The 27,820-nt window shown below is 33.8% G+C and overlaps 1 protein-coding gene across 1 annotated transcript; it reads left to right on the forward strand.

Annotated features, from left to right (window-relative positions):
• Positions 1-27,676, forward strand: oca2 (oculocutaneous albinism II). The gene is made up of 24 exons (XM_077716176.1): positions 1-140; positions 3,993-4,205; positions 5,584-5,679; positions 5,760-5,957; positions 6,187-6,244; positions 7,005-7,077; positions 7,152-7,306; positions 7,452-7,534; positions 8,358-8,511; positions 9,320-9,391; positions 9,487-9,552; positions 10,672-10,728; positions 12,462-12,586; positions 13,482-13,620; positions 15,218-15,350; positions 16,219-16,366; positions 17,267-17,324; positions 17,434-17,542; positions 17,792-17,919; positions 19,047-19,106; positions 19,950-20,054; positions 20,127-20,220; positions 20,298-20,391; positions 26,596-27,676. The coding sequence occupies exons 2-24, from the start codon at positions 4,000-4,002 to the stop codon at positions 26,681-26,683; spliced, it is 2,499 nt and encodes an 832-aa protein (XP_077572302.1). The 5' UTR covers positions 1-140; positions 3,993-3,999; the 3' UTR covers positions 26,684-27,676.
• Positions 27,677-27,820: the final 144 nt, after the last annotated feature.

Below are 27,820 nucleotides of genomic sequence, written 5' to 3' on the forward strand. Positions count from 1 at the left end.
CTCCTCCTCCTCTCCTGCAGCAGGACGTCCAGGTCCATCTTCCTCCTTGGCCAGGAGAGGAGACACCGGCACCCCTGACCTCCCTCCCCCCCTCACCCGCCGGAACCTTCATCGTCAACTTGTCCCTCAACTTTTTCAACGTAGGTCTACCTTTCACATTTTATTCAAATTGGCCCAAAAAATGGCTTCTAATTGCTAAAAAAAAACATTGAATTGAATCCTTTTATTGGTATCATACAAATGGATATATTATACATTACATATGCTGGATAGATGAGTATAATGATTTTTTTTAGGGCTTAAAATGACTTGTTCTTGTTTTAGTAAGTTGATTTTAGTAAGTTGATTTTGTGTTGATGCTGTAGTTTAATAATTGTTGATTATTTATTTGTGTTTTTAAGCATTATTTGGCATTTAATCTCATTACATTTGTATAAGGACAATGGAAGTATTCAATTCAATTGAATGGATGTCCAATTCATTTGAAATGGGAGGTTCTGATTGGATGTCCATCATTGTTAAAGTTATTTTATCTGTATTTTTGCTGATGTTGCCATTTAATTCTGCTAGCAAATTTCAAAATTCGCTAAATTATTTTGTTTTATGTTGTATTTTTTTAATGTCAATGGCTAGGTTTGCATTTTTAGCTCATTTAAGTAGCAGCTAATAAGATTTTAGTGCATGGTTTAGCTAATATACTTCGAATTTCAATGAGGCTTTTTCATCCATTTCTAAGAGCTTTTGATTGATATTTGACCGTTATTTTGCAATAACTGGTCTGGTAAATTGGACAAAATACTAAACACTTATGACATTAACAAAAAAATCTTAATATTAAATTAGATTTGATAACTTTATTCATTTTATTGTCTCACTAGCAAGAGGGTGAGAATACAGACACAGCAAAAGACATTGTAGACATAAAAAAATAGGTAGTAAATAAATTAATATATAAATAAATAAGCATGTTGCTGAAATATATATATGTATATTTGGATGTATATATATGTATATTTGGATGTGTATATGTGTATATGTGTATATGTGTATATGTGTATATATGTGTATATATGTGTATATATGTGTATATATGTGTATAAATGTGTATAAATGTGTATAAATGTGTATAAATGTGTATAAATGTGTATAAATGTGTATAAATGTGTATAAATGTGTATAAATGTGTATAAATGTGTATAAATGTGTATAAATGTGTATAAATGTGTATAAATGTGTATAAATGTGTATAAATGTGTATAAATGTGTATAAATGTGTATAAATGTGTATAAATGTGTATAAATGTGTATAAATGTGTATAAATGTGTATAAATGTGTATAAATGTGTATAAATGTGTATAAATGTGTATAAATGTGTATAAATGTGTATAAATGTGTATAAGTGTGTATAAGTGTGTATATGTGTGTATATGTGTGTATATGTGTGTATATGTGTGTATATGTGTGTATATGTGTGTATATGTGTGTATATGTGTGTATATGTGTGTATATGTGTGTATGTGTGTGTATATGTGTGTATATGTGTGTATATGTGTGTATATGTGTGTATATGTGTGTATATGTGTGTATATGTGTGTATATGTGTGTATATGTGTGTATATTTGTGTATGTGTGTATATGTGTATATGTGTGTATATGTGTATATGTATATATGTATGTGTGTGCATGTGTATATATATGTATATGTATGTGTATATGTATGTGTATATGTATGTGTATATGTATGTGTATATGTATGTGTATATGTATGTGTATATGTATGTGTATATGTATGTGTATATGTATGTGTATATGTATGTGTATATGTTTGTGTATATGTATATACTAATGACAAAATATGTCACCCTACTTTGATAGGGTGGATAATATATATATATATATATATATATATATATATATATATATATATATATATATATATATATATAATTTTTTTTTTTTGTCAATATTACACATTTTTTGGCAAACTATTTCCATGTTAATTGAGTCTTTTCAAATTGCGTTCAAATCAACCCTGCAATGTGGTTTTGTCAATTTTCAGAAATTCCAAAAAGGCCGTAGGGTGTAAAATTGTTAGAAAAGCAGTTTGTCTTTCTAATGGCGCCCTCGGCCTGAAAAAGCGCCACAAAAGGCTTCATTGAATGTGGGTTTGAGGCCCGTCACATGAATGGGACCAGGCCCTTTTTTACGCATCAGATGCAAAACCGCTGGCCATTTATTTCTGTGACATCTTCCAAGTGGGAGGAGCCACGACTCCAGTCAGTCAAAGCACTTTCTCGGAGGCGTACGATGGCGCGGCACGTGAGCGCCGACGGGGGTTCCACGTGAGCCATAATCCCGTCGGACCGGTCCACTGACCCCCCCGCGCTCATCTGATTTGGGATTTACTGCCGCCCCTAGTATTTGCAAGTCATGTGACGTCTGAAAATGACGCTTATGAAGCGGAATACATACGGAACTCCATCAAACCCCCCCAAAGAGTATATTGTTTTTGTGTAGCCTACTTTGAATCCAAATGGCAGACTCACTATGGCCTTTTCAAAATGGCCTCCGTCCGTTCATTGGCCCCTCCCAGTCAAAACGCATAAGATGGAAATTTCCTAACTTGGAATTTTAGTAAGTAGAGCAGTATTTTATATGTAACTTATGTGAGAAACACTAAAAAACGAGAGAAAATTATTTGTTAAAGTATTAAAATGAATTAGAAAGATACAAAAATATTTTCTATTTGTACCTAGTAAGTGTATAAGGAGGAAGCTAACGTTAGCATGCAAACACATGCACATAAACACACACTTAAACAACTTCAAATGAAAATAATCTTTCCCAATTTTATTTGAAATATGTGAAAAACACTAAAAAACGAGAGAAAATGACTTGTTAAAGTATTAAAATGAATTAGAAAGATACAAAAACATTTCCTATTTGTACCTAGTAAGTGTATATAGAGGAAGCTAACGTTAGCACGCAAACACACACATAAACACACACTTAAACAACTTCAAATGAAAATAATGTGTCCCAATTTTATTTGAAATATGTGAAAAACACTATTAAACGAGAGAATATGATTTGTTAAAGTGTTAAAATGAATTAGAAAGATACAAAAATATTTTTTATTTGTACCTATTAAGTGTAAGGAGGAAGCTAACGTTAGCACACGAACACACACACATAAACACACACTTAAACAACTTCAAATGAAAATAATCTTTCCCAATTTTATTTGAAATATGTGAAAAACACTAAAAAACGAGAGAAAATGATTTGTTAATGTATTAAAATGAATTAGAAAGATACAAAAATATTTTCTATTTGTACCTAGTAAGTGTATAAGGAGGAAGCTAACGTTAGCACACAAACACATGCACATAAACACATTTAAACAACTTCAAATAAAAATAATCAGTCCCAATTTTTTAAGAAAGATGTCAAACACTATTAAACAAGAGAAAATTATATGTAAATGTATTAAAATGAATTAAACAGTACCAATGACATATGTCTGCATCTTTCTAAGTGTATAAGGAGGAAGCTAACATTAGCACGCGAACACATACACATAAACACATTGAAACAACTTCAAATGATGAATTTCAAAACAACTTTGCATTCAATAAGAGTTACACACTCCAAAATAAGTTAAATCTAACTTTAAACTAAACTTAATTCTAATTTTGTTTGAAATTTTAAAAACCTTTCTTGGCTCTATTAGCCCCGCCTCCACCTCGACATTCAGATGCAACCTATTGAGGGTTGTTTACTTTTGTCTTCCCTTAAAAATATTCAGAAAATGATGCACACTAATGTCCTCAAAATAGGATAACACACGACTACTTGCCAACAAAAAGTAGTATATACTCCTCGTATTAGCAAAAAAGGTCCGCCATTTGCACTGACTAACACAGAAAAAAAACAACTGGAAAATAAAAATGGCATCTTTTCTAATATACTTTTCTACTTTCCTCTACAGCGCCACCATGTATCTGGAAAACAAGAACAACTTGGAACTGGAGATGTCGCAAGCCTCTGCGCCGGCCCACCAAAACGCGGGAAATTTCGGCGAGCTGCGCCTCCTGCAGGACATCTCGGAGCGTCTCGAGACGCAGAAATCCGCCGCCGGCCTGCCGTCGGGACAGTGCGTCATCCACGCCGACGGGTTTGTCCCCGTGAGACAAGACGACGGGTAGGACACCAAATTTACTCTGAAAATTCTAAATTTAGAAGAAAACGCGCCACAGCTGCGACAACATGTCGGTAATGGGAAAAAAAGGCTTGTTAGCGATGTGTTGGTGTTTTTGAGGGCTCGAACCCAGCTGGCAAGCGGGGGGTGACTTCTTGGGGGAGGTCAAAGTTCATCGATAAGGCAATGATCGCCACTAAAAATGGATTTTTTTTTTAACAAGGCTTTTTGTGACTTTTTGGAAGTCTGTTGATGGTATTTTAGGCGACTAGATTTGGTGTTGCTAATTGGAATTGAATTGCTAATTAGCATTTTGACATTTGAAGTGAAATGACTCTTAAAAAAAGTAAAATGGCGGACTTTAGGTTTTTTTTTTTTTGGTTACTGACAATATTTAAGTCTACCATATTTAATTTCGCTAATTTATATTGGCTATGTAATCTTAATTTTTTCATTTGAACTAAAATGACACCCAAAAAAACCCAAATTTGAATCAAAATGGTGGACTTGATAAAGGCTTCAACTTTTTTTAGGTCTATTGACAATATTTAAGTCTACCATATTTAATTTCGCTAATTTAAATTGGCTATTTAATCTTAATTTTTTAATTTGAACTAAAATGACACCAAAAAAAAGACCAATTTAAATCAAAATGGTGGACTTTATATGACATTTTCAACATGGCTTCCTCAGAATTTTTTTTAGGTCTATTGACAATATTTAAGTCGACCATATTTGATCTTGTTAATTTATATTGGCTATCTAATCATCATTTTTTAGTTTGAATTGACCATTTTAGATATAATATTTAGATTTTTTTAAGAAATGGATTAAAAGAACTGGATTAAAAGCCCTAAATATTCAGTTTTTTTATAGATCTAAAACAATCTTTATTTTAGCTTTTTATATATATATTTTTAGATTTTACAAAATTATTTTTGACTTAAAAACAGAAAAAAATGATTGAAAAATTACAATTATTGATTTACAAAGGGGAAAGTCAGGAAAATTAATATACATCCATACTCCATTTGAATTTGATCCTAAAACACAAAGTCGGCACTCATCATTGACTTTCTTGGGCCGCACAAAATAATGCGGCGGGCCAAATTTGGCCCCCGGGCCGCCACTTTGACACCAGTGCTGTAAATTGCTCCCAGCTATGTGCTAACCAGCTAGCTAACTAACCAATATGTTGTCTCCTTGTGCCCGTAGTTAGCTGGAATAGGCTCCAGCACCCCTAACCACGACCCTTATGATGATAAGCATTTGGGAAAATGAATGAATACACATTTTATTTATTGAACTCGATTTGTTCTTTTCTTTTCCAATTCTTTTTCTTTTTTTTTGCCTAACTTCTGCCATTTTTTTTGTCTTCCAGTCACAACTTCAACGTAGTTAACATCCTAACCGGCAAAAAGAATTCCTCCAACATGTCCGAAAGGTCGCCGCTTCTAAGATTCTCCCAAGACGACAGGTGGGCGTGTCCAACGACCCAAAACCAAAACGTTACCCTGATTTGAAGACCAACTTTTTATTTTTTTATTTTTTTTGCAGCATGGCGTACATGACCATGCACAACCCCGCCTTCTACGGTGGCGAGGAGCCTTGGGACAGCAGCGCCGTGGACTTGGAGAGGCGGTATCGACTTGGTAGCGAGGTGACCAGTCTCTCGCTACTTCGGTCCAATTCGTCGGACAAAAACGACCCTCTGGAGAACCTCAGTTTGGGTTTCAAACTCGCCGGTGCCCTCAAGTAAGCATAAATTAGCATTCATGCTAACGCTCACTACTATAGTTGATGGAAATGTTGTTTTTTTGGATGCTAACGCTTATGCTATGGGTTTCAAACTCGCCGGTGCCCTCAAGTAAATACAAATTAGCATTCATGCTAACGCTCACAACTATAATTGATGGAAATGTTGTTTTTTTGGATGCTAACGCTTATGCTAATGGAAATGTTTTTTTTTTTGGGCTATTTTCAGATGTTGCTTTCGAATATCCAGAGTGGCCACCATCTTTACCATTGTCGTCTTATGCAGTGTAAGTCTACTTAAAAAAACTATTATATTGGTGCTTTGAGATATGAGCTTCATTCGTTTTGGGACTGAGCTCGTATGTCAAAGCGATGTTTCAAATAGAAATGAACTAAAAATAAATTAAGTGGTTCCAACACTCTGAGAAAAAAAACACCCAAAAAAAGGTTATTGGATTGGAAAAAAAACATTTTGATTTGTTTGCATTTTAGATATAATATTTAGAATTTTGTTTATTTTTTTATAAATGGATTAAAAGAACTGGATTAAAAACCCTGAATATTTAGTTTTTTTATAGATCTAAATCAATGTTTATTTGAGCTTTTTTTAAAATATATTTTTAGATTTTACAAAATTATTTTTGAACTAAAAACACAGAAAAAATGGATTAAAAAATGAGAATTATTGATTTTAAAAAGGGTGAAAATCAGGAAATATAATATACATCTATACTCTATAGCCGCAATATTTGAGGGATTACTGTACTTAACTTCTGTCCGATCCTGAAATAAATATACTTTTTAACTAAAAACAGAAAAAAAATGATTAAAAAATGACAATTATGGATGTAAAAAGGGGACAAAATCAGGAAATTTAATATACATCTATACTCTTAATTTAAATTTGATCCTAAAACAGAAAATCAGCACTCATGATTGACTTTCCCGGGCCGCACAAAATGAAGCGGCGGGGCCAGATTTGGCCCCCGGGCCGCCACTTTGACACATTTTTTAAATTTTGTCATTTTTTTTGTCTCGTCATGACAGCTACTATTCAGCATGTACCCCGACCGCGACAACCCCCGGAGGATGTTGGCCGTCACCCCCGGCGACGTCTTGAGTATCCTCTTAAATGGCGACGCATCCCAAACGCCACGCCCCATTTTCCAGCACTTGGCCTTAACCGCTCATCAGCGATGAACCTGACGGATTTCCGGGATAACGCCCTGCTCCGGCTCCAAGTGGGAGGCCCGTTCGCGGGGGGTGCCGTCCCATCGGACCCCCGAGAGTTCATCCTCATCCGGGTGGAGCAGACGGACCCGGCGGGCCGGAGGAGGAGGGCACAGCAGGTTGTCTGACCTTTGACCTCATTCATTTCATATTAAGGACATAAATAATCCAACATACAAATTGTGTTTAAAAAAATAGATTCAACATACAAATAACATGCATTTTTATTCAAGTAAAATCTTTTAAAAATGCTGTTTTTTTCAGGTTCTTTACAATTGGACCATTCCTCTTGACAGTGAGCGAAACGACCAATTGGAGCTCACTAAAACCTTCGAGATGCTCAGCAGGTAAAAAAAATAAGCAAACTACGGCCTGCGGGCCAAATACGGCCCCGTTAGGCTTTGTAATCCGGCCCACCGACGTTGTCCATTTTTTTTTTACCCCAAGATGGCGCCGTCACTTATTTGTTTTTCATGTTTTTACAGCCCTATCTTTTTTAAAATGACATTTTAATATTTCTTAATACATTCCTTTTTACTTGACTTTGTATTTTATACTTGAATTTGTACTTTATACTTGACTTTGTACTTTATACTTTACGTTGTACTTTGTACTTTACGTTGTACTTTGTACTTTACGTTGTACTTTGTACTTTACGTTGTACTTTGTACTTTACGTTGTACTTTGTACTTTATACTTGACTTCGTACTTTATACTTTACATTGCACTTTATACTTTACTTTGTACTGTATACTTTACTTTGTACTGTATACTTTACTTTGTACTGTATACTTTACTTTGTACTTTATACTTTATACTTTATACTTTATACTTTATACTTCATACTTTATACTTTATACTTTATACTTTATACTTTATACTTTATACTTTATACTTTATACTTTATACTTTATACTTTATACTTTATACTTTTTACTTTTTACTTTATACTTTATACTTCTTACTTTAATGATGAGTATGTTATAACTTTAGTTCTTTTTTTCTGTTTATGTTTCATATGTACTTTTAACGGATGCACTTTTTTATATGTATCCTATCTTGTGCTGACTCCGCCCATCTGTCACATTTTTAATATCAATGTGCCCCTCCCCCAGACCCAAAAAGTTTGCCCACCCCTGTCCTATCAACATCCTTTTTTGACCTCCCCAGTGACCCCGTCACGGTCAGCTTCCAGGCGTGGACGGAGTCCGCGGCGGCCGTGCCGTTGTCCATCACGCACCAGTCGCTCTACGTCAACGTGGAGACGCAAGTGGCCATCGCTGGCGTCATCCTGACTGGCGTCTACGTCCTCATCATCTTCGAGGTACTCCCAGACTTACTGCTAAAATGTAAAAAAGCTGTTTTGTCCTGTTGGGTTGAGTTGGGAGATGTGGCGTTAATTCTCCACCAGAGGGCAGAGTTGAGATAGTTAGGTTTGTCCCCAGAATTTTAATGTTTTTGTGTAAAAATGCATATCAGGTAGGATAAGACATAATAATATTGATCGATATGTTGGCGTTAAATAAGTATGAGGATGAAGATTAAGTTTTGTTTCATATTCTTCAGTTGAATGCTAGCGGTTAGCTAAGCTTTTAGCATAAAGTAAGTTGTTGGTTTGTCATGACAGGAACAGTTTAGAGAATTTAAAAGCAATTGATTTTTATTGTATATATCAAAATTATTAGGTTTTCATATTTTTTAAATATTTTAATTATATTAAATAGGCTAATAATTTTGGCATAATAAAAGTACAGTAATCCCTCCCATTACTGTGTCTTCACTTATCACGAATTTACTACTTTTTAATTATTTTTTTTCACTATTAATTAAAAAATATATATTTTATTTTGTTTTTGTTTTTTAAAGTTCATAAAAATATAAAAATCAATGCTAAAACTTGTAAACGGAAGCTAGTCTTGAGACTAGGACTCGGCAATTTAAAAAAAAATAGAAAAAGTTATAAAAGGGGTAAAATTACGACTACTTTTCGATTTTTTTTTCAATTGTCGCGGCCATGTTTTGGTCTACATTAACCACCATTTTTGAGGCATTACTGTATATCAATGGGAGAATGTTCACATGCGACAACCAATCCTGTTCTCCCCAAATACTCAAGTACATTCCTTTTTCAGATCGTCCATCGCACTTTGGCGGCCATGTTGGGTTCCCTGGCTGCCCTGTCTGCCTTGGCCTTTATTGGCGATGTAAATATGACCATTCAAAATCACTATCTTACCATTATTATGTATTGTAAAGTTGTTTTAGTCACTTTTTTTTGGTCTGTTGCCCCCTATCGTAGCGACCAAGCCTAGTGCAGGTGGTGGAATGGATCGACTACGAGACTCTGGCACTCCTTTTTGGAATGGTAATTCAAACTATGTCAAAATTGATAAAATAGTGATTTGCTTTTGGAAAAATTCAATGCAGTTACATCAAAATATTGTGTTAACTCAAAATATATTCGTTATAATTGATCAAATTCCATATTGATATTGCATTGAATTGAATTAGGTTGTAAATAATAAAATTAATTATTTGCTAAAAGCTTTAAATGTAAAGCATTCTATAAAAAAATACTATTTGCATAAGTTAAAGGAAGTATTAGCTATATTGTATGAATGCTAACTCGTATGCTATATCATGTATTATAATATTTCCTTGAAAATATGAATTCAAGTTGCAATTAAGTACTTCATTTAATATAGTAAGTCAAGTATTTTGTTTAAAGGAGCTTAATATAATTATTTTAAAGCCCAAATGGTGCAAAATTGAATCAAAATCTAATTGTCAAAAATGTCAGTTATGAAATTCTATATATTTTTAAAATAGGTCAAATTTAAAATATGTGAAGTCAAGAGTTAAATAAAATTTAAAACATGTGAAAATATACTTTTACCTCATATAAATTAAACAATAGGACTTTATAAATTATTCTTATACATTTTATCAGATCAATAAAAGTGCAATTTATGGGAAAAAATACAAAAAATAGTCTTAAAAATTAAAATAAGAATTTAAAATGATTTCTAATCATTTTATCAAATCAATAAAAGTACAATTCATGGGAAAAATACAAAAAAATAGTCTTAAAAATTAAAATAAGAATTTTAAATGATTTCTAATCATTTTATCAGATTAATAAAAGTACAATTTATGGGAAAAAATACAAAAAAATAGTCTTAAAAATTAAAATAAGAATTAAAAATTATTTCCAATCATTTTATCAAATCAATAAAAGTACAATTCATGGGAAAATTACAAAAAAATAGCCTTAGACATTAAAATACGAATTTTAAAATTATTTATAATCATTTTATTAGATCAATAAAAATAAAAGTAAAATTTGTGGGAAAAAATACTCCAAAAAATAATCCCTAACAATAAAATAGCAATAAAAAAAATTCACCCCTAAGTAAATAAAACCAACAATTAAATTAAAAACCCGTAATGTCAATTAATGCAAATGTTTCCAAATGTACAACAGATGGTGCTGGTGGCCATTTTCTCCGAGACTGGCTTCTTTGACTACTGCGCCGTCAAGGTGGGTTTTCCTCTCCATCCAAAATGGCCGCCGAGCAGCCTATCTTGTATTCCTCCCTTGTGCACTTGACATTTGACTCGCCTCCGCCGCCGCCAAGCTTGACATTTGCCTCTGTTTAGCGTCCAAAAGTAGGTCATCTCCATCCGGATTAGCCACATAGTTCAAAGGTCAAAGGTCACCGTGACTAGTTCAAACTTTGGCCATAGATCAGTATATGATCATTTTTCCTCGGACTAAAACCCAATGGAGTTACAATTGGACTTTTTTAATTTTTAATTTTTGGGCAACATACGGCCCGCGGGCCATATTCGGTCCGTTAGGTTTTTTAATCCGGCCCGCCGGCGTTGTCCAAATATATATATATTTTTTTCCCCAAGATGGCGCCGTCACGCGGTAGCCAGTGGCAGTAGCGGTGTCCACTCTTATTTGTTTTTCGTATTTTATAGGCCTTCTATCTTTTTTAAAAATTACATTTTAATATTTTTTAATACATTCCCTTTTGACTTTACTTTGTACTTTATACTTTTAAGTACTTTAATGATGAGTGATGACTATATTAATACTTGAGTCCATTTTTTTCTGTTTGTTTCATATGTACTATTAACGGATGCACTTTTTTATATGTATCATATACATTTTAATATTTCTTAATACATTCCTTTACTTTACTTTGTACTTTATACTTTTGACTTTAATAATGAGTGATAAGTATCTTAATACTTTAGTCCTTTTTTTCTGTTTAAGTTTCATATGTACTGTTAACGGATGCACTTTTTTATATGTATCATATACATTTTAATATTTCTTAATACATTCCTTTTTACTTTACTTTGTACTTTATACTTTTTACTTTAATAATGAGTGATAAGTATCTTAATACTTTAGTCCTTTTTTTCTGTTTATCTTTCATATGTACTGTTAACGGATGCACTTTTTTATATGTATCATATACATTTTAATATTTCTTAATACATTCCTTTTTACTTTACTTTGTACTTTATACTTTTTACTTTAATAATGAGTGATAAGTATCTTAATACTTTAGTCCTTTTTTTCTGTTTATCTTTCATATGTACTATTAACGGATGCACTTTTTTATATGTATCGTATACATTTTAATATTTCTTAATACATTCCTTTCCTTACTTGACTTTGTACTTTATACTTTTAGTACTTTAATGATGAGTGATGAGTATGTTAATACTTAATAGTCCTTTTTTTCTGTTTATCTTTCATATGTACTATTAACGGATGCACTTTTTTATATGTATCCAATCTTGTGCTGACCCCGCCCATCTGTCACATTTTTAAAGTCAATATGCCCCTCCCCCCAGCTCAAAAGTTTACCCACCGCTGCCATAGATCAACATTTTTTCACATAGGGAAGCATAAGAAAGGGTGGGGATGCTCACCGACCAATCCTTTTAAGCTGGTGGCCCTTCATTTTCATGAGTGGAAATTGAATTTTTCGCACGACGTCGAGGTCAAGGAGAGACGGCGTTAATCCCCAATAAGGGCAGAGCGTCCTCGCCAATTCAATCGCTGCCCTAGCCGTAAAATGGAATTTGGCTCATAGACGGGAAATTTGAATATAATTTTTGGGTCCAAAAGGGATTGGACGCATCTCAATGATTGCAAATGATTTGATGGATTTTGCTGGCTTTTATTGTTGTATCTGGGCCAATTCTGATATGGTAATTTGATTTAATTTAATTTTTTTTTCTTTCTGGTAGGCCTACCGTCTGTCCAAAGGGCGAGTTTGGCCAATGATCATCATCCTGTGCCTGATTGCGGCTATCCTCTCGGCTTTTTTGGACAACGTCACCACAATGATGCTCTTCACCCCCGTCACCATTAGGTGGGACTATTTTGACTTTGGGATACTACGATCAATCAATCAATTATCAAATTAGGAGTTTTATTATTCATCAATTCATGGTCATTTACTTTTTTGAATTATTTTAATTCCCTTTATTGATTTATTTTTTTAATTTCCTTTTTTTAACCTAAAAAATAATTTAGAAAACCTATTTTTTAGGTGGCCATTTACTTAATTGTTATTATTATCAAAAAATATATATTTTTTGAAATATTTTTTTTTACCTCAAAATCCCTTTTTTACCTCTTAATACTAAATATTCTTATATTTATTGCAATTAGGTTCACTGATTTATTTTCCATTTATTAAAATAGAGCAATGAAAGCAAAGCCTTTATTTAAAAATTCTAATTTACAAAAGAAATAAAACCGTAATTACTTTTTCAAAATCTATTCATAATATTTTCTGTTAAAAAATAATATATACTGTATTTTCTTTAATTAACAGTATGTATTGATTTATTTTATGAATAAGTTACAATCATGTAATTAGGAAAATAAAAATCTTTCAAATAAAAAAAAACTACCAATAATTCAAATAAATGTGTAAGATAAAAAAACTATAAATAATTAAAATAAAGGTTTAAAATAAAAATAAAAACTAAATATAATAAAATAAATGTTTAAAATAATTTAATGACTGACTATTTTGGGAAAATATGCATTCATAATTTTTTGGCCAAAACTTTTAAACCCAAATTACTAGTGGTCAAAAGTTTTGAGACACTTTCTCACCCAATTCAATAGTGAAGTGTCTCAAAACTTTTGACTGCTAGTTTTCAACAGCAATTAATCATCTAAGTGCTCAATCAAATAATCACCAGTAATGAATCCACTACCACTGCTATGTCAAACTTCCTTTGTTGTCCCCACAGATTATGCGAAGTCCTCAACCTGGACCCCCGCCACGTTTTGATCGCCGAAGTCATCTTCACCAACATCGGCGGCGCCGCCACCGCCGTTGGCGACCCGCCTAACGTCATCATCGTGTCCAATCAAGACCTACGTCGACAGGTAGGACGACTTTGACGCTCCAATTTGCACTCGGGCCCAAAATATCCCTGCGGCTCGCAAACAAACAAACAAAACGCGCTCGCCGTCCTTATCGGAACGGCGTCCTGCGCTTCCGTGACCGCCGCCAAGACAAACTAGCCCAAATCAACAGAGCGGATACGCTTCCAATATTAGCCAGTTGAGGGTGTTTTGCATTCCGTTGGTCGTTAGCGCTTTGGCGGCGCTACGTGTCCGATCCATTTGAAGTGGGAGGGGCCTGTAGCCATTGCCTGGCTGAAACATGATACATTAATTAACGGATTTTTTTGACTAAAGATGAAAATTGGGTTATACTCATTTTTTTCTCATTTAAAAAAAGTGTCAATTAATTTATACCACTGGTGTCAAAGTGGCGGCCCGGGGGCCAAATCTGGTCCGCCGCATCATTTTGTGTGGCCCGAGAAAGTAAATGAGTTGCGACTTTAGGTTTTAGATTTAAATTTAAATGAAGAGTATAGATGTATGTTAATTTTCCTGATTTTTCTCCTTTTAAATCAATATTTGTCATTTTTTAATCCATTTTTCTGTTTTTAGTTCAAAAATAATTTTGTAAAATCAAAAAATATATATTAAAAAAGCTTTTGGATTTGGCCCACTTTAATTCTCAGCGTTTTATTTTCCCAAAAAATGCATCATTTAGTCAATGTATATTTTTAGTCATTCATTTCTGCATTTTTAGACAAAAACAACAGAAATGGAGTTAGCCCACTTTTCTTTAGTGTCATTTTCTCAAAAAAAATTGCATCATTTAGTCAATTCATAACTTTTGCCATTAATTTCTGCATCTTTAGACAAAAACAAACAAACATGGAATTAGCCCACTTTTTGTTTAGTTCATTTTCTCATAGACTTGCATCATTCAATTCATATTTAACTTTTCCTTTGGTCATTGTTGCATTTTGTTGAAAGAAAAAAAACAGAAATGGAGTTAGCCCACTTTTCTTTAGTCTCATTTTCTCCAAAAAAAATGCATCATTCTATCAATATACAACATTTCCCCACTCCGTAAATCTTAAAAATGACAAAAATGGAGTTAGCCCACTCTTATTCTCCACCATCTTTCTCCCAATGGCAGCCATTTTACTACTTTAAAGCGACAGAATTACCCCAAAATAATAAATAAACACTTACCCAACAACCACAATGCATTAATTTCCTGCCTTCCCACCCAAACCTTTTCCCCCATCTTAAACAACCGCCATTTTTTTCAAAGCGCCAACCAGCCTTGACTAAAACTCAAACATTTTAACCTAACAGCGGCAATTTCCAACTGAACGTCTCGTCCTTCCAGTAAAGTTTCCTCATTGAAAATCGGCTGTGATTGACACGTCTGACTGATTTAAGATTTTTATTCCTGACTATTTCCTCGAATTTATTCCAAATGGCCCAATTACGCGCTGAACGGATTGTTCCCATAAAAATCTCTTGCAATATATAAAATAAATAAAAAATACTCTCCTTGCTGTAGAGGGAAAAAAGCATAAAATGGCAAATGGCAACATTTCAAGTCATGTTATGACCATTTTAATTACAATTTTTTATTGAATTCTGTTAACAGGGCATTGATTTTGCCAATTTTACTGGCTACATGTTTTTGGGAATCTGCTTAGTCCTGTTGACGTCCTTCCCCTTTCTCCGAATGCTCTACTGGAACAAAAAACTCTACAACAAAGAGTCAATCGAAATCGTGGGTAAGTTCTTAGCTTAGCCATCATTTGTTTGCTAGCTTATCGCTGCTAAATGTTGTCTATTTTTCACTTCCCGTGATTTATACCACATCCAATCATGTCATTTACTAATGATGGGGATTGAGAAAATGTATTTATTATTTAGGATGGAGTTTTTGGTTGTCTTTGACGGCAATTTGCATCAATGCTAGTGGTGCTAGTCAATGCTAGCTAGCTTATACAATTGAAATGGATTTGATGTTTATAACTATGAAAGAGTTAAAGCCTATAGACAACAAAATAATCCATGTATATTGCCAAAAACTGGTATGTAGAGTACTTTTTTATGTTTTTATTTTGTTTAGTGAACAAATTTAACAAAACGGAGAGCTTAAAAGTCAATAAAATGACAATTAAGGCTTTGACTTTTTGGCTAATAACCCTTTCATATGGCTACTATGTTGACTAATTTTATCCAAATTGGGTTAAAAAAAATGAGTTAGGTTTTTTTTTATTGCTGTTCTTAAAGTTTCCCTGTTATCACACATTTGTAAAACATTTTTTTCAGTCAAAAACCTTATGCTATGCCTTTAATGTTGGCTAACTTTATCCAACTTGGGTAAAAAAATGAGTTTAGATGTTTTTTTCTGTCTTTTCAGTTTCTGTGGTAATGGGCTAACTCCCCAGTTTTGATAGATTTTTTGTGGAGAATGAGATTTGCAAAACATTTTTTTCAGTCAAAAACCTTATGCTATGGCTTTAATGTTGGCTAATTTTATCCAAATTGGGTAAAAAAAATGAGTTTAGATGTTTTTTTCGTCTTTTCATTTTCTGTGGTAATGGGCCAACTCCCCAGTTTTGATAGATTTTTTTGTGATTTTTTTTTTTAAAGAACTGAAGCACGAAATTTTGGTGTGGAGGCAGACGGCGCAGCGCATCAATCCCGCCAGCCGCGAGGAGACGGCTGTTAAATGTCTACTCATGCAAAAAGTTCTCAACCTGGAAAACCTGCTCCGCAAAATGATGAAAACATTCCAAAGGTAAAAAAAATAAAAAAAAATCATCCAAACCATCATTTTTATTTCTTTGGACTCATGCAAGTGCCCCAAAAAATGTTTAGGGTGCCATATTTGCAAGTTCTGGGTCCTACTTCGATTAAATGTCCCAAATGCTTAAAAAAATAGTGGGCTAACTCCATTTTTGGTATTATTTGAAGTCATTATTATATTTTTTAAATGACCACTCTGAGCAAAAGTGGGCCAACATCATTTTTGTTATTTTTCAAATAAATACAGGTGTACTGTGATAAAATGTTACAACCATTTTTTAATCAGCCGCAAAAGTGGGCTATCTCCATTTTTGTTATTTTTAAACAAATGTCGACATGTATGAGGAAAATTTAACTTTGATTAAGTGATGCTAACTTTTTTTAAAATTAGCAACTGAAAACCAAAGTGGGCTAACTCCATTTTTGTTATTTTTTAGCATAAATTCAGGTGTACTGTGATAAAATGTTACAACCATTTTTTTAATCGGCGCGCAAAAGTGGGCTAACTCCCTTTTGTTATGTTTTTAAATCAAATGCTGATGTACTGTGATAAAATGTTACAACCATTTTTTAAATTATGCGCAAAAGTGGGCTATCTCCATTTTTGTTATTTTTAAATAAATGTCAACTTATATGGGGAATTGTTAACTTTGATTAAGTGATGCTAAATTTTTTTTAATGAGCTACTGAAGTGGGCTAACTCCATTTTTTGTTATTTTTATAAATAAATGCAGGTGTACTGTGACAAAATGTTACAACCATTTTTTTTAATCCGCCACAAAAGTGGGCTATCTCCATTTTTCTTATTTTTAAATAAAATGTCCACATTTTTGGGGAAAGGTTAGCTTTGATTAAGTAATGCAATCACGTCTTTTGTGTGTGTTTTTGACAGGGAAATTTCTCAAGAGGACAAGAATTGGGAGCAGAATATCCAAGAGCTGCAAAAGAAGGTTTTTGTCGTCTCATTTTTTACGCCATTCCGTCCTAGAAAGTTTTTTTTTTTTTTTTTTTTTTTTACATTGCTCTGACTGTTCTGGGTTTTTTGTCGTTTTTTTGCAGCACCGAATCACTGACAAGGTGCTTTTGGTGAAATGTGGGTCGGTCCTGGCTGTGGTCATCTTTATGTTTTTTGTCAACTCTTTTGTACCCAGCATCCATCTGGATCTTGGTGAGTAAGACACTTTCCTTGTACATATTCTATCAAAACTATAAAAAAATATATGTTCTATTTTTTCAGTAATTCACATGAAAAAAAATCAAAGCCCGCCTTATAACGTTTTAATTCTCAGAAAAAAAATTCAAGCATTTTGCGTTCCTGGAATCACAGCAGATGCACTTAAGTCTTTATTTCCTGGTGTAATTGTTTTTGAGCTTGTTGTTTTTGTCCTTTTCCCATTTTTGTTGGATTTCTGTTTAGGTTGGATTGCCATCTTGGGTGCTTTGTGGCTCTTGGTTTTGGCTGACATTCAGGATTTTGAAATGATCTTGCATCGGGTGGAGTGGGCTACCTTGCTCTTCTTTGCTGCCCTCTTCGTCTTGATGGAGGTAATTTGATCTAATTTGATCTTTATTTTTAGCCAAAAACAGCTCTATAAGCCTTAAAAATCCCTTAAAAAGCCCTAAAATTGTTTTTTTTTGTTTGCCATAGTGGTCCAAGTCCGAATATCTTCCGTTTATTTTTTATTTTTTGGCCCAGTGTTGCGCTAATGAATGACTAAAATAATTTAGTTAACTTTGTACAAAATTCAAAAATAATGATGGTTTGGGGAACTTAAAACTTATTTTATTGAATTTTTACCTTTTTCCAAAGCAGTTCTTTTTAAAATGATAAAAATGGAGTTAGACCATCCTATTCTTAGTGGCTCATTTAAAAAATAGATGTTCATTGAATTCATACCTTGTTCCTATGTATGTCTACAGTTCCCTTTAAAATGACAAAAAAAATGGAGTTAGCCCAGTCTTGTTCTCATAGGCACCTAAAAAATACCTTTTAAAATGTAAAATGTTCTTTGAATGAACAAGTATAGCTTTTTCTTATGCATTTCTGCAGTTCCCTTTTAAAATAACAAAAAATGGAATTAGCCCAGTCTTGTCCTCGATGGCTAATAATAAAAAAAACCTCTTAAAATATTAATTCAATGTACTACTATAGCTTTTCCCACAGTTCCCTTTAAAATTCCCAAAAATGCACTTAGCCCATTTGTGTTCTCAGGGGCTCATTGAAAAAAAAACTTTTAAAATGTTCATTGAATGTACTACTATAGCTTTTTCTTATGCCTGCCGACTGTTTCCTTTAAAAAAAAGAAAAATGCACTTAGCCCACTTGTGTTCTCAATGGCTGATAAAAAAATACTTTTAAAATGTTCATTGAATGTACTACTATAGCTTTTTCTTATGCCTGGCCACTGTTTCCTTTAAAAACAAAAACAAAAAATGCACTTAGCCCACTTGTGTTCTCAGTGTCTCATTTAAAAAAAACTTTTAAAATGTTAATTGAATGTACTACTATAGCTTTTTCCTATGTCTGCCCACTGTCTCCTTTAAAAAAACAAAAAAATGCACTTGGCCCACTCTTGTTCTCAATGTCTCATTTGTTACCCATCCAAACGCAACCACATTCCCTGAAATCTCCTAAAAATGTCAATCTTAACACGTTTTTTTTGTCGCCACAGGCTTTGGCCCAATTGCAACTCATCGACTACATCGGCGAGCAGACAGCCCTGCTAATCAAAGTAAGTGTCTTATTTTGAAAATACCTGCGTGCCAAGCAACGGCGCCAACCAGCCAACCACGCGTTTCTATCGGCTTTTCAACCTCACGTCTCCTCCGAGCCGAGACATCATTGTCTACCTTGCCGCCGTAATGAGCGCGCCAACTCGTATAAACCGGCGGGCCCCCGTGGCGCCCTTAATCGCCGGTGACAGGCGGCACGACGCTTTTTCCGCCTGACTTCCTGCGAAAAAAACTGATGTGCATGTATGCCCGACAGGTGCAAGGCAAAGACCTCATTTGTGTTTTTTTGGGTGGCAAATTGGAGTATTACTCTAAAGTAGCAGTATCAAGTCACCCAGTTGAAATATTTTGACTTTTTGATGGATTTAGATAGATTTAGAAGACATCTGTCATTAGTTCCTAAATCAGATATTTCCAAAAAAAAAATGAAAAAATAAAATGCCTAAATAGGGACAATACCGTTAAATATGCAGATGTAGTTGACACAATTTTCTCCAGTGCAAGATTTTGTACCAAAAAAATCCAAAAAATCAACAATGGCTGGCTCTAGAGGTGACTGTGTAGTTCTCTACAAAAATAATGCTAAATTAGCCAAAGCATCTTCTTATGTGGAACTCAATATCAATTAGCATACGTTAAGTCCCGCCTCTGAACCTCTTGGCCAATCATCTTCAAGCCTGGCTGTTAGACCAACAAAATTGCTATCGTAACGCTGTCTAAAACTGTGCTACGTATGCTAATGTGTGTCTTGTATGTGTCATTGTTTACCTTGGAAATTAGTTCTTGGCTACAATCTTATATATTTACATATGTTGAAGGTTTTTTTGTGTTTTTGATTGCAGGCCGTGCCCGAAGATCAACGTATGGCCATCGCCATCATCTTGGTGATGTGGATTTCCGCCCTGGCGTCTTCTCTCATTGACAACATCCCCTTCACTGCCACCATGGTAAGGCCGCCGACTGTCGTTATGGCTTTTCTTGAAAAAAATCAGTAGCAGAACATTTTTTGTATCTTTCAGATTCCAGTCCTCATCAACCTGAGTCAGGATGCCGACGTGAATCTGCCGGTGAAACCGCTCATCTTTGCCTTGGCCATGGGAGCCTGCCTCGGTGGTGAGTCCGCCGCACCCAAAATCAAGCCAGGTTTTTTTTTTACCCCGGCTCGGCTATTAACAAAAGTTGGCGCCAAGGAAACGGAACCCTGATCGGCGCCTCGGCCAACGTGGTCTGCGCCGGGATCGCCGAACAGCACGGCTACGGTTTCTCCTTTGTGGAGTTCTTCAGGTGAGCCACGTTTTTTACCCATCTAAAGTCAACTTTTGCCATGGTGAGGGCGCTCTTACACTACTAGTACTACTACATGTACTACTACTACTACTTGTACTACTACTACTACTTGTACTACTACTACTACTACTTGTACTACTACTTGTACTACTACATGTACTACTACTACTTGTACTACTACTTGTACTACTACATGTACTACTACTACTTGTACTACTACTTGTACTACTACATGTACTACTACTACTACTTGTACTACTACATGTACTACTACTACTACTACTTGTACTACTACTACTACTACTACTTGTACTACTACATGTACTACTACTACTACTTGTACTACTACTACTACTACTACTACTACTTGTACTACTACTACTACTTGTACTACTACTACTACTACTTGTACTACTACTACTACTACTTGTACTACTACTACTTGTACTACTACTACTACTACTACTTGTACTACTACTACTACTTGTACTACTACTACTACTTGTACTACTACTACTACTTGTACTACTACTACTACTTGTACTACTACTACTACTTGTACTACTACTACTACTTGTACTACTACTACTTGTACTACTACTTGTACTACTACTACTTGTACTAATACTACTACTACTTGTACTAATACTACTACTACTTGTACTACTACTACTACTTGTACTACTACTACTACTACTTGTACTACTACTACTACTACTACTTGTACTACTACTACTACTACTACTTGTACTACTACTACTTGTACTGGCACTACTACTACTTGTACTGGCACTACTACTACTTGTACTACTACTACTTGTACACGCACTACTTTTACTGGCACTACTACTACTTGTACTACTACTACTTGTACTCGCACTACTACTACTTGTACTGGCACTACTACTACTTGTACTGGCACTACTACTACTTGTACTGGCACTAATACTACTTGTACTAGCACTACTACTACTTGTACTACTACTACTATTACTACTACTACAGCTCCATCTAGGGGATTTTTAACCCCCCCCCCACTACTACCAGTACTGCAACTACTACTGTTTTTTATAATCTAGTGTACATTCTATATGAAACAAATTTTAAGATATACCATTCGTTGAAGGTGAGCCTTATAGTGCGTAAAATACTGTAACTTAAAACAAAGCAAGTTCTCAAAAATGGACAAATGAATTGCCCCCCAATTGAGGAATTGAATTCGAACGCTTTCATTTGTGAACTCTCACTTGAGTTCATGGCGAGCACCTGGCAAACCTGTCATCGAGCGCGATGCCTGGCGAGACCCAGTCGCCATGGCAACTGACAACTTTGGCCTCAGCCATGTTTAAGCGCTCACATTTGACTAAGGGGAGGTCCACCATGGCAAGACTCGACAACAGGCGTTAACCAACGATCCAATTTAATATTCCTTGTGACTTTTTTCATACAATTTCTTGCAAAATCACTGCGTCGTCTTTGGCAGGCTGGCAGTAACTGAGCCCGAAATAGCCCAAAGATGGCTGCCCGGAACCAAAATGTCACACGGGCTTACATGTTGACCCCTAATCATAATAATGACAATCATTCCAATTGGCACAAAGCAGACGGAAGCCTGCTCGCTTCCGAGTCGTCGCCATTGGCCGACGACCCGGGGCTTAAGTCTCCCGGGGCTCCGCCTACTCCAAGGAGGACGTGGGCAGCGGCCAAGCGGACCGCCATCTGCACGTTCGAGGCTAGCAAACTCGCTTGGTTGGGTGGACGTTTTCATGCTAGCTAAACCTGTTCATTTTTGGCCAAATGTCATTTTAAAGAACTTACGGGTCACTTCCTGTACATTTTGGGTCATTTCCTGTTCATTTTGAGGGACTTGCTAGGATAATTTTAGTTCATTTGTTGGTTTTTGTTGATTTTGAGGCAGTTTTTGGTCACTTATGTTGATTTTGAGGCAGTTTTTGGTCATTTTTGTTGATTTTGAGGCAGTTTTTGGTCACGTTTGTTGGTTTTGAGGCAGTTTTTGGTCACTTTTGTTGATTTTGAGGCAGTTTTTGGTCATTTTTGTTGATTTTGAGGCAGTTTTTGGTCACTTGTTGATTTTGAGGCCGTTTTTGGTCACTTTTGTTGATTTTGAGGCAGTTTTTGGTCACTTTTGTTGATTTTGAGGCAGTTTTTTGGTCACTTTTGTTGATTTTGAGGCAGTTTTTGGTCACTTTTGTTGATTTTGAGGCAGTTTTTGGTCACTTGTTGATTTTGATGAAGTTTTTGGTCACTTTTGTTGATTTTGAGGCAGTTTTTGGTCACTTTTGTTGGTTTTGGGGCAATCATTCAATATTAAAGTGATATGTTTTTGTTTTACTGTGCTTAAAATAACTAACTTTTGCATTTGAGTATAGTATAGTAAGGCTTTTTATCGCAAAAAACAACATAGTATAGTAAGGTTTTTTATCGCAAAAAAACGACATAGTATAGTAAGGCTTTTTATCACAAAAAACGACAGTATAGTAAGGCATTTTATCGCAAAAAACGACATAGTATAGTAAGGCTTTTTATCGCAAAAAAACTACATAGTATAGTAAGGCTTTTTTCTTTCAAAAACGACATAGTATAGTAAGGCTTTTTTCTTTAAAAAACGACATAGTGATAGTAAGGCTTTTTTCTTTAAAAAACGACATAGTGATAGTAAGGCCTTTTTCTTTAAAAAACGACATAGTATGGTAAGGCTTTTTTCTTTCAAAAACGACATAGTATAGTAAGGCTTTTTTTTTTTAAAAAACAACATAGTATAGTAAGGTTTTTTTCTTTAAAAACGACATAGTATAGTAAGGCTTTTTTCTTTAAAAAACGACATAGTATGGTAAGGCTTTTTTCTTTCAAAAACGACATAGTATAGTAAGGCTTTTCTTTCAAAAACGAAATAGTATAGTAAGGCTTTTTTCATTCAAAAACGACATAGTATAGTAAGGCTTTTTTCTTTAAAAAAACGACATAGTATAGTAAGGCTTTTTTTCCTTTAAATAACGACATAGTATAGTAAGGCTTTTTTCTTTAAAAAACGACATAGTATAGTAAGGCTTTTTTCTTTAAAAAACGACATAGTAAAGTAAGGCTTATTTCTTTAAAAAACGACATTGTATAGTAAGGCTTTTTTTCTTGAAAAACGACATAGTATAGTAAGGCTTTTTTTTCGTGGAAAAAACGACATAGTATAGTAAGGCTTTTTTTTCGTGAAAAAACGACATAGTATAGTAAGGCTTTTTTCTTTAAAAAAACGACATAGTATAGTAAGGCTTTTTTCTTTCAAAAACGACATAGTATAGTAAGGCTTTTTTCTTTCAAAAACGACATAGTATAGTAAGGCTTTTTTCTTTCAAAAACGACATAGTATAGTAAGGCTTTTTTCTTTCAAAAACGACATAGTATAGTAAGGCTTTTTTCTTTCAAAAACGACATAGTATAGTAAGGCTTTTCTTTCAAAAACGAAATAGTATAGTAAGGCTTTTTTCTTTCAAAAACGACATAGTATAGTAAGGCTTTTTTCCTTTCAAAAACGACATAGTATAGTAAGGCTTTTTTCTTTAAAAAACGACATAGTATAGTAAGGCTTTTTTCTTTAAAAAATGACATAGTATAGTAAGGCTTTTTTCATTCAAAAACGACATAGTATAGTAATGCTTTTTTCTTTAAAAAACGACATAGTATAGTAAGGCTTTTTCTTCGCCAAAAACGACATAGTATAGTAAGGCTTTTTTCTTTAAAAAACGACATAGTAAAGTAAGGCTTTTTTCTTTAAAAAACGACATAGTATAGTAAGGCTTTTTTCTTTAAAAAACGACATAGTATAGTAAGGCTTTTTTCTTGAAAAAACGACATAATATAGTAAGGCTTTTTTTCTTGAAAAACGACATAGTGTAGTAAGGCTTTTTTTCGTGAAAAAACGACATAGTATAGTAAGGCTTTTTTCATTCAAAAACGACATAGTATAGTAAGGCTTTTTTCATTCAAAAACGACATAGTATAGTAAGGCTTTTTTCTTTAAAAAAACGACATAGTATAGTAAGGCTTTTTTTCCTTTAAATAACGACATAGTATAGTAAGGCTTTTTTCTTTAAAAAACGACATAGTATAGTAAGGCTTTTTTCTTTAAAAAACGACATAGTAAAGTAAGGCTTATTTCTTTAAAAAACGACATTGTATAGTAAGGCTTTTTTTCTTGAAAAACGACATAGTATAGTAAGGCTTTTTTTCGTGAAAAAACGACATAGTATAGTAAGGCTTTTTTTTCGTGAAAAAACGACATAGTATAGTAAGGCTTTTTTCTTTAAAAAAACGACATAGTATAGTAAGGCTTTTTTCTTTAAAAAATGACATAGTAAAGTAAGGCTTTTTTCTTTAAAAAACGACATAGTATAGTAAGGCTTTTTTCTTTAAAAAACGACATAGTATAGTAAGGCTTTTTCTCTTCAAAAACGACATAGTATAGTAAGGCTTTTTTCTTTAAAAAACGACATAGTATAGTAAGGCTTTTTTCTTGAAAAAACGACATAGTATAGTAGGACTTTTTTTCTTGAAAAAACGACATAGTATAGTAAGGCTTTTTTTCTTGAAAAAACGACATAGTATAGTAAGGCTTTTTTTCGTGAAAAAACGACATAGTATAGTAAGGCTTTTTTCTTCAAAAAACGACATAGTATAGTAAGGCTTTTTTCTTTCAAAAACGACATAGTATAGTAAGGCTTTTTTTCTTGAAAAAACGACATAGTATAGTAAGGCTTTTTTCTTTCAAAAACGACATAGTATGGTAAGGCTTTTTTTCTTGAAAAAACGACATAGTATAGTAAGGCTTTTTTTCGTGAAAAAAACAACATAGTATAGTAAGGCTTTTTTCTTCAAAAAACGACATAGTATAGTAAGGCTTTTTTTCCTTTAAATAACGACATAGTAAAGTAAGGCTTTTTTCTTTAAAAAACGACATAGTATAGTAAGGCTTTTTTCTTTAAAAAAAACGACATAGTATAGTAAGGCTTTTTTCTTTAAAAAACGACAAAGTATAGTAAGGTTTTTTTCTTGAAAAACGACATAGTATAGTAAGGCTTTTTTTCTTGAAAAAACGACATAGTATAGTAAGGCTTTTTTCTTCAAAAAACGACATAGTATAGTAAGGCTTTTTTTCCTTTAAATAACGACATAGTATAGTAAGGCTTTTTTTCTTGAAAAAACGACATAGTATAGTAAGGCTTTTTTTCGTGAAAAAAACGACATAGTATAGTAAGGCTTTTTTCTTCAAAAAACGACTTAGTATAGTAAGGCTTTTTTTCCTTTAAATAACGACATAGTATAGTAAGGCTTTTTTCTTTCAAAAACGACATAGTATAGTAAGGCTTTTTTCTTTCAAAAACGACATAGTATAGTAAGGCTTTTTATCGCAAAAAAACGACATAGTATAGTAAGGCTTTTTATCGCAAAAAACGACATAGTATAGTCTGGCTTTTTGTCTTCAAAAAACGACATAGTATAGTAAGGTTTTTTATCGCCAAAAAAGACATAGTATAGTAAGGCTTTTTATCGCAAAAAACGACATAGTATAGTAAGGCTTTTCATCGCAAAAAACGACATAGTATAGTAAGGCTTTTTATCGCAAAAAACGACATAGTATATAGTAAGGCTTTTTTTACGCAAAAAAACGACATAGTATAGTAAGGCATTTTTTATGCGAAAAAACGACATAGTATAGTAAGGCTTTTTATCGCAAAAAACGACATAGTATAGTAAGGCTTTTTATCGCAAAAAAACGACATAGTACAGTAAGACTTTTTCTCTTCAAAAAACGACATAGTATAGTAAGGTTTTTTATCACCAAAAACAACATCGCATAGTAAGGCATTTTATCGCAAAAAATCGACATACTATAGTAAGGCTTTTTATCCCCAAAAAAACGACATAGTATAGTAAGGCTTTTTCTCTTCAAAAAACGACATAGCATAGTAAGGCTTTTTATCGCAAAAAAACGACATAGTATAGTAAGGCGTTTTATCGCAAAAAAACAACATAGTATATATAGTAAGGCTTTTTATCGCAAAAAAACGACATAGTATAGTAAGGCTTTTGTTGGTTTTGGGGCAATCATTCAATATTAAAGTGATGTTTTTTTGTTGTATTGTGCTTAAAATAACTAACTTTTGCATTTTAATGTGTTTTTTTACACAGGTTAGGCTTCCCAATGATGATTATGACATGCATGATAGGAATGTGCTACCTGCTAGCTACACACATCGGACTGGGATGGAACATGTGATCCGCTACTGTCTCGCCCGTTTAAACCGTAAAACAAACAAACAAAAATAGTACAAATCGGAACTTTAGCAAGCAAAAATAATACATTTATAAATACAAAAAATATGCTAACCCCAAAAAGATTATTCCTATTTATATGTATAGGCAACATAGCACCCATTTAAAGGGATTTTATTATTGTTCATATTTTGGACATGTCTTTCAAGCCACGCCCCTTTATTAGTAAAGAGTTGATTTTTTGCCACGTTTAAGACCCCTCAAAAGAAATAAAGTGGACAGTTTTTTTAAAAAACTTGGTCTTGATTTCCAATCTAAATTGACGTAAATGCAATTACGTCAGAAATGTAAGTTTTTTTTATATTTTTTTATTGTCCCTTTCAAAATGCATGGCTGTCCTCTAAGTCTTGACCCAGTGGCCAATTCTAAATGAAACTCAAGGACCGCTTCAGTTTTTCTTGTGCTGTTGCCTAGGAACATGCATTGAAGAGTCCGCCATTAAGTGCCCTCATTAAACCCAGTTGTTCTGCCATCATCAAATCCGTATTCCTTTTTAATACCATTTGGCTTGCATGCTTAGAATTTGAGCTCAAATTCAAATTCTTAGACAGCTTACTGAACTGAAAAGCAATTAAACTTCACTTAAACATGCTAGGCTAGCTAATTGGACACTAAAAATTGCCCTTCACTATGATTTGTTGTTTGAATTTTAACTCTAATTCAAATTCCCAGTCAGTTTACGGTAATGAAAGCAGTTGAACTTTACTTAAACATGCTAAGCTAGGCTAGCTAAGCCAATTTGACACTCAAAATTGCCCTTCACTATGATTTGTTGTTTGAGTTTTAACCCCTATTCAAATTCCCAGTCAGTTGACGGTAATGAAAGCAATTGAACTTTACTTAAACATGCTAGGCTACGCTATGCTAGCTAAGCTAATTGGACACTCAAAATTGCCCTTCGCTATGTTTTGTTGTTTGAATTTTAACTCCTATTCAAATTCCCAGTCAATTTACAGTAACGAAAGCAATTGAACTTTACCTAAACATGCTAGGCGAGGCTACGCTAGGCTAGATAAGCTAATTAGACACCTAAAATTGCCCTTCACTCATTTATTGTTTGAATTTTAACTCCTATTCAAAT

This window comes from Stigmatopora nigra, chromosome 5 (assembly GCF_051989575.1).
Source record: "Stigmatopora nigra isolate UIUO_SnigA chromosome 5, RoL_Snig_1.1, whole genome shotgun sequence".
Classification (NCBI taxonomy): Eukaryota; Metazoa; Chordata; class Actinopteri; order Syngnathiformes; family Syngnathidae; genus Stigmatopora; species Stigmatopora nigra.